At 34.4% G+C, this 8,007-nt stretch overlaps 1 protein-coding gene across 1 annotated transcript in view; it reads left to right on the top strand.

The window, feature by feature from the left end:
• The window catches only part of DIAPH3 (diaphanous-related formin 3), a 128,769-nt gene extending 121,021 nt beyond the window's left edge, over positions 1-7,748 (top strand). The window contains exons 22-23 of the mRNA XM_010000881.1: positions 7,006-7,187; positions 7,740-7,748. Coding sequence (XP_009999183.1) covers positions 7,006-7,187; positions 7,740-7,748 — 191 coding nt within the window. The remainder of the gene's footprint in view (positions 1-7,005; positions 7,188-7,739) is intronic.
• The last annotated feature ends 259 nt before the right edge of the window (positions 7,749-8,007 follow it).

Below are 8,007 nucleotides of genomic sequence, written 5' to 3'. Positions count from 1 at the left end.
ATTCCTGAAGCTTGATGGAAGGATGTGAGTGGAATGCTGTGAAATAAGGTTATAAATTGTGTTTAAGATAGAAGAAGTCACAGTTGTAGAGAAATAGTGTGAAAAGGTAAAATATAATAAAGGTCAGATAGGGTCAATAAATACCATAACTTTTCTAGGGTTTGAAATTCCATCCCCATAAATTAAGAGCATTAGAGCAGTTTACTGATTGCTTAAAAAGGATAATCATCTTACGAAATGCAAAGGAGGATCTACGCCTTGTCTTTACAAGCCTCTCAAAAGCTGTAATTCTGCCAGGGAGGACATAGGTTGTCAATGTATGCCAAGAAGATAAGCTGTAGCCATAAAGCTAAATTTGTTCTCTGCATCAGTTTTGTCTCGGGAGAACTTCTGCTGACCGCAGTATGCAATATTTTGGATGGAAGGATGATCTCAAATGAAGAACTCAGTAGAATTTTTTTTAAAGGAAAATATAAAATAAATAGGAATAAATCCCCAGGAGTAACCAGTGGTCACAATAGGCTTGAATATATTTTAAAATTACCTCAGATAGAAACCTTCTGGACTACTGATTCTTACATGAACTAAGTTAGCTGAAAATGCCACAGGAATCAAAGATGAAAAGAAGCACCTGAGTTTCTTTAAAAAGGGCTGCAAGGAGGATATGCAAGTCTGGCTTCTCTACAAAGAAAATTCATGGGAACTAAATAAAAACAGAACCAACATGCATATATGGGAGATATAATACGATGTGGGAGAGTCAGCCTGGGTTTTGTAAAGAGAAACCATCTCTTGCAGATCTATCGCGGCATGCAGATAAATGTTGCACAGTCACTAGAGCATAAATGAATTTCTATGCACCTTTCAACAATATGTATTAACAAAGACTTTCAAGGAAATAAATTTTGTAGGTCAAAAGTGGAATTATTCTTTTTTTCTGGATTAATACCTTTTAAAAAAAGCTCTCATGTCAAAAGGGAGATACTGGCAAGATGCTGACAAAAGAGCAAATGAACTTCCATGAGTATGTAGGTTAATAGATATGGAGAAAAAAACCCATTATATTAGAACAATTGAGAACAATTGTAGTTAAGAATAAAGAGAAAACAAAAAAAATCAGTATACTCCTACCTACGGCGTTTCCATCACCTCATCTTGTAAATATATTTTATATCTAGTGATGTGGCAGAGATGGCAGACAACACTGACAATGATCAGCAGTAGTCAATGATTTCTGCATAAGGGATGTTTTAAAAGATTAGGACTTTGAAGGTGGAAAATCAAGTATTTAAGTATCCAGTATTCATCCCATGTGAAATACTGTCCAGTAAAATATACTAACAGAAAAGTTTAATTACGCAAAAATTAAACTGTAGCATTTACTTTTAGGATGTTGTAGAGGCTGAAAATATAAATTAATTTCATGTAAGTTCTAGATAGCTAAAACCAGTATGTCTGGAGCTATTAAACACAGTATTCCAGAGGTAGCTTTAGCTCAGAAAGATCACTAACATGCAGACTGTTAGAAACTAAATACTACATCAGGGGAATTATCATGCTATGCTTACCAGCTTTCCTTCCTGTTTTCCCTTATTGTTGGGTATTGACTGCTTTCAGACACAAGTGAGATGAGTATTACCAGCCATACTATGTATTTCATTGTATTAGACTCTTCAAAGATAATATTTTGAACAGTTAGTATTATGAACAGGAATATTTTGCCCTTACCTACTCCGTCTCCCAGGAGACAGGCAGTAATTTTAAAACAGTAAAGTTGCATATGGTTTCTTGTAATATCTGTGAACACACTAATTAAAGAAGCTTGCTTTTAGAAAAACAGGAACTTCAATAAATTACGAAGCAAAAAAGGTTTGATGTAAAGGTTAGATAATCCTGCACAGCGTGATGAACCCTGGACCTGTCTTTACTTTTATTCCTGTGACAAGGAAAGCTGAATGATGCTGATGTCTTGAAAAGCATGCAGCGCATAAAAAGAAACCAGCAGGAAATTTGAAAAAGGAAGGACAGTGCTTTGTTGGAAGTAACTTTTCATCCTGAGTACAATTAAGCTCCACAGACAAGCAGGCTATTATATCCTGTCGCTAAATATCACAACCCAAAGTCTCCTAATGAACTGATTAGCATTCTTGTTTCTTTAGGAAGTCAGATATATGCACAGTTGGTGCACTCTTTTATTGCCAAAGTCTAGTTATGAATATTTCTCCTATATATTAGTTTGTGCTAGTTTGTTAGTCATCTTATATATAATAGCTGCAAAGAAGTTATAGTTATTATTGCAGTTCTTCTGTTTGCTTTAATTATGAAAGTGAAATAATATTGGATTGTTATTAATCTAGAGTATTAAATCCAAAGAGTGAAATGTTCAACAAAAGGCATAGTGAACAAAATACACTTTTATGGTCAAAATAAAAATTTATAAGGTTTATGGAGAATATTTAAATTGCATATTAAAAGCTTAATTAAGCAATTTAGTCAACATGCTCTTTATCAGTCCAGATTTCATCTCATGATTTTCTAAGTAGCAGCTGAGAAACTCTTGACAGGTTTCATCCTGCCCCTAAATGTAGTGTTCATTTTTACAGAAGCTTATGGAATTAATACTTGAGAGACTGTCAGTTGGATGCTGCCTTTCAGCTAGGAACAGAGTTTTTTTAATCAGTTCTCTGTTCCTCTTTCCTTGTCATTTAAGTTGATTTGTTGACATTATTAAATGAGAAGGAGCAGCACTTCCCCAGGTCAGAGCCTGATTCAAGTGAGGCAGAAGAAACCCATTGCAACTGCAAGGAAGAGACTACACACTTCCTCTAAACCATCAGTTACTTAATCAGCCTCATAGTTTGAGTTTCTTACTGTGCAACATAAACAAACTGAGGTCTGTAAGATGTCCTTGCATCCCAAGCACTTTGGGGGATTACAGTACCTGAGTTTGTTAGGTGAAAAAAGATTGTATGTTGCTCTTTGGGAGAGGGTCAAGATGTTGACTGTGTGGACAGTTATCAAGACAGGGTTTTGGCAAGCAACATAACTTTAAACATATAACCCCTTACACAGTTCATTAACATCTAGTCTGTATTTCAGGTGTGTATTACAGCTGGCACTGGTTTTGCTCGTAATATATGGGAAATACTCAGTGGATGCAGCAGCTCTGTGTGGTACAAATACACATCAATTTGTTTTAGTATGATAGCACAGAGATCAGTAAGAGAGTGTGAGCCAAGAAGAAGGTATTCTTTGGCAAAGCCTCTTCAGATGGTACAAATTTTAAAAACATAAACATTTCTGTGTGTTTCTTGAACTATTATATTCCGATGCATAATTTTACTGTTTTACCTCACTATATGTAAATAAAAGGAAATCTCCAGGACACATTTTTCAGACAATTGCAACTGTTTTCCCAAGAACTTGATGTGGAAACTCCTCAACAGAGCCCTACCACATTCACATCTTTTGGCCTTAGTAGAAAATAATTTGTTGAAATGCTGGTTTGAAGTGACCTCAAAGTCTTTTTGCACTAGTTTTCTGGCACCAGTCTTTAAAGAGTTTGCCCTGGTTTTTCTGAAGACTATTGCTGTCTAGTGTAGTGGCAGTCTCAATTCCATTTTGAAGATTCTGCTAAAATATATGCAGCGTCTATGCACCTGTTATTCCTTTGTTCTTATGCAGATTAATACTCCTTTTTCAGTTGCCTGCACTTAAAACATAGTGCAGTTTTTTGGGAAAAAAACCACAAATGGTGAATATCGGTCTTTTAAGGAAATGTTTGGTACAGATTAATATTTCTTATTACCTGTTCTAAGGTAACAGCTGCTTTTACTTGTCTTGATACTCCTCACTATATTAGTATTTTATATATCACCATATATTAAAATCAGTATAAACTTCAGACAAGCAATTCACTATAAAAAGAGCTTCCAGGAATATGCAAGATGACACATATAACAGTTAGAAACTTTGCCACAGATATTATTCATCTCAGCCCTACATTGCTTTCCTGTTCCATTAATGAACAGAATGATCTGTAGTCCCATGAGTCCAAAAAGGCAGTCTGTGAACTGAAGACACTTCAGAAAAAGTTAACAAATAGCTAACTTCTTGATTTCCTTTTCCTCCCACCTGTGTTACAGCTCTGCTGTACTTCTGTCTTCATTCATCCAAAGCCAATGAATTGTGTAGCTGATAATGCATATACATCAACCTGTTCATAATAATTACAGATGGGATTGCTGTACTCAGTAGTATTCCCTGTTGTCTCCAGTTTAGCTAGTGCTGGCTAACAAAAGCCATATTTAAGAAAAAAAGGAAGAGGACTTATTAAGCACCTAAATTGAAGCACAGTCTCAGTAGGATGCCAAGAGCTTAGGTTATCCCATAATGCACCAGATGGAAAATAAAAATCTCAGGATTCCTTGTGACTGGTGTTGAAATACTGGACAGTGAAATATCTTTCCAGAGTGCTGTATTTTGAGTTTAAAATTGTGCATCATGTACTCAAGAAGAGTCAGTTTTAACAGGATAAATTGAGCAGCCTATATGGATGCTATTAGCATAGCTGTGAGTTTAAGTTTAGCTATGTCTTGCAGAATATCACAAAAAATTTGTCTCTCTCACCTTCCTACTTCTCAGGGGGTTTTTTTAGGATATACTCTGGCATATCATTCATTTACAAGATGATATATGCATTTTATCACTAATTTTAATATTTTTTTCCTCAGGTTTTTTCCTTCCTAAATGTTGTGGTTTAGGCCCAGCTGGCAAAATGTAACCACACATCCACTCACTCATCCTTCCCCCCAGTCACCAACCCAACACACTAGAAAAACTGAAGAAAGTTACTGGAATGTTTAATGTATGGCTTTTATATACACTGACAATAAAATACATTTATTGAATTTTCCTTTACCATTCTACTCCTTGGAAATAAACAGGTTCATAATTGCAAAAAGTACAGTAGTTTTCCCAAAGTTTTGTTAACGATCTAAGAATCACAAATAAGTATCCTAAATTGTAGGATCAAAAATAAACAGAATGCAGAGATGCTTCATTCTAGCTTCATTAATTTTACTGTTCTCCTTTATTACACTTTTTTTGTTGTTTTTGTTAGTTTGGGTTTCTTTTTGAACTGCTGACATTTCTTTAGATGGTCCTAATTTGTGTTTTGTTAGGTTGTGTTTCTCATAAACCTTTTTTTATTTGATAATTGGACAGCTGTTATTTACTAACTTCTTATCAACTGTTCTTGCTGTCCCACCAATAACTTTTTAACATCCTTCATAATTTTAAAGAAACTCAGCTCTGAAGGGTAGTTTCCTGTAAGCTTGGTGCATCTTGGGAGCTAAGTAAGGGAGAGATTCAATTTGATATGGAAAAAGCAGGCCAACAACATCAGTTCTCCTTGAGCTGTTTGAGCCAGTCAGCACAGGCAGTCTGAGCTGTATCTTATAAAGTCAACAGAAACATGAAAAGAAGCTCATAATGGCAAAAGAGTGTTGTCAGAGGAAGAGAAAGTCTGAAATCAAGTGGTTGGGGGGTGAGGGAAGGTGTCTCATTTAAAATCATCAACATCTAGGCTTTAGTTAGTCCTTTTCTACAAGGCTGTCATAGTGGATACTGCTCTGCCCTTACAGATCCAACTAATAGCCATCTTACTGTCTAATTTGCATGTTTTGAAAGTGCATTAGTTCTCCTTTCCTGCATGTGTCTGAGAACATTGTTGTATGACTTTCTGGCATGGGTTCTAAATCACAAAACAAAAACTTAACTGTTTCCTTGGTACTTTACAAGCAACGTTGACAACCCAGAAGGTCGTTTAGTAGCAAAATTCAAATGAGATTCAACTTCTAAACAAAACTGAAAGAAGAGTGCATCACAAAAAACCTGAAGAGTGAAAGCAGGAACCCAGCAGTGAATTGGTAGGATGTATTTAAAAGAACACGGTGGACAAAAAATCTGTTTGTCTAGATGTTATTGTGCTTGACTAAAAATCCTGTGCTTCATGAAATGAAGTGGCAATAGTCTATACAACTAGTATAAAGTTTACAAATACAGTAAATTCTTTTCTGGAGTAGTTGGGATATGGACAATTGGTAGTAGAGGTAAAATTGCCATTTCTTGTCTTTTGTAGTCTTTCCTGCCTCAGGAAAATAATGGAATATAAATATTTGTTTAGCTCTTGTTTCATTAAAGTAAACACTTTATGAAGTTGTCCTACATAAGGAAATGACTACACATAACATTGAGGTCCTTTGACAAACTGCATTATCGAAAGTCTTGAATAAACACAGGTTTTAAATTTCACTTATGGGGTATTTTGTTGCTGTTTGTAAATTGTCTCTTGTAGAGGTAGTTCTATTGTTTTCAGCTCTAATCTAATTAAGTTGTATTGACATTGCAGATAGCCTTAGAAAAAGCATAAATATGTGATGCAGCCACCAGGAACAGAAAGTAATGCATTGCTGTTGCTGCAACAGGATTTTAAAAGCAAGCTTTTAAGATGAAATTTTTAGTCTTTCATGGTGTTTACTTTTAATATGGTTTAATTTTGTTTATTAATATTTCTATTTTACTCTGATTTTAGTTGGAATTATACTTTTTCTTGATGTATTAAAGTATTCAGGTTAGTTATTGGTATCTGTGCCTAAATATAATGTAAATTGTAATTTATATACCTAAATCTTTAGCTTCAATAAGGAGACAGTGATACTAAATACGTTACATAGGTGCTTGAAGTTAGATTAGACGTATACTTTCAGTTTCATGCAAAATTACATGCTAATGGAATAAACTTTAAAGTGATAAAGAAAACTTGATGAAAGCACCCTGATTTATTCATAGGCCTAATATACACAGTGAATACTAGGAAGGTTATATGACATGGAAGGAATTATTTTGAATCTTTATTTGCTGTAAATGAAAAATGTATGTGAAATGCAGATCACTGTAAGTAAAAATCATGGGTTTACTTGGATTCACTGAGTATTTTTGCAGCCTTAACAGCCATGTACAGCTTTCTAGTTCATGCCAAAGAAGATTTTCAGAAACTTTCACGGATGCACGAGAACATGGAAAAACTCTATCAGAATGTGATGGGATATTATGCTATTGATCTGAAGAAAGTCTCAGTGGAGGAGTTTTTAACAGACTTAAACAACTTCAGGACAATGTTCATGGTATGGTCTGTTTATTTTATGCCTAATGTTGCTTGGAAAAAATTTTTGCAATCTTTCAGATACTGAGTAAGCTAAAAAGAATTTTCTTTCTCCTCAAATGGTATCTGATACATCAGAAATGTATATTCTAAATTCTTAGGTTATTGTAAGGTATTCTGAATTCTTATTTATGGATTATTTCTTTCTGAAATAATTAGAAATTCCTGATAACATTGGATTTAATTCAAAACTGAGCCTCTTATATGCATGTATAACCTGAAGGGAAAAACCTGAAACTAACTTTTTGAAAGACAACTACATTTTCTGTTTAAAGGATGCTTGTTTTTTACTTAAAAAAATAAATATTATAAGAATTGTTCTATATTTATAATTCACACTCTTGTATGCAAAATCCAGACCCAGGTTTTTATTTTGTTTAAGTTTTCGTTTGCCTGCAACAACTGATCAGTGTCAAGGTTGGCATCTGTAAGTAGGTTCCCTGCAATGGAAACTCAGAACTCCTTGTCTTGGCCGAATCTGTTTATAAGCTCTTTTTAATTTTTGTGACAATAGATTGTCTAGGTTTTGGGGGTTTATGCATTTTAAATGCTTACTTTATTATTTTCTCTTTTAAAAGGATGAATTAATATTTTCAATATTTGAATCATATTTTAATAACAGATATTAGGCCGATACGGGTTATTGGATAGTTCCTTTTGTGCAGAGCTCAGAACATTCTTATAACTATAATTTAGACTCAGTGTTCGTTTGCAGAGCTTTGACTTAAAGTCATCTAAAATGATCTTGTGTGGAGGTTAGCTCTGTTGTTCTATCATAGGGT

Source organism: Chaetura pelagica, unplaced genomic scaffold (assembly GCF_000747805.2).
Source record: "Chaetura pelagica isolate M959 unplaced genomic scaffold, ChaPel_1.0 scaffold115, whole genome shotgun sequence".
NCBI classification, from domain to species: Eukaryota; Metazoa; Chordata; class Aves; order Apodiformes; family Apodidae; genus Chaetura; species Chaetura pelagica.
This window is presented reverse-complemented; position numbering and strand designations above follow the sequence as displayed.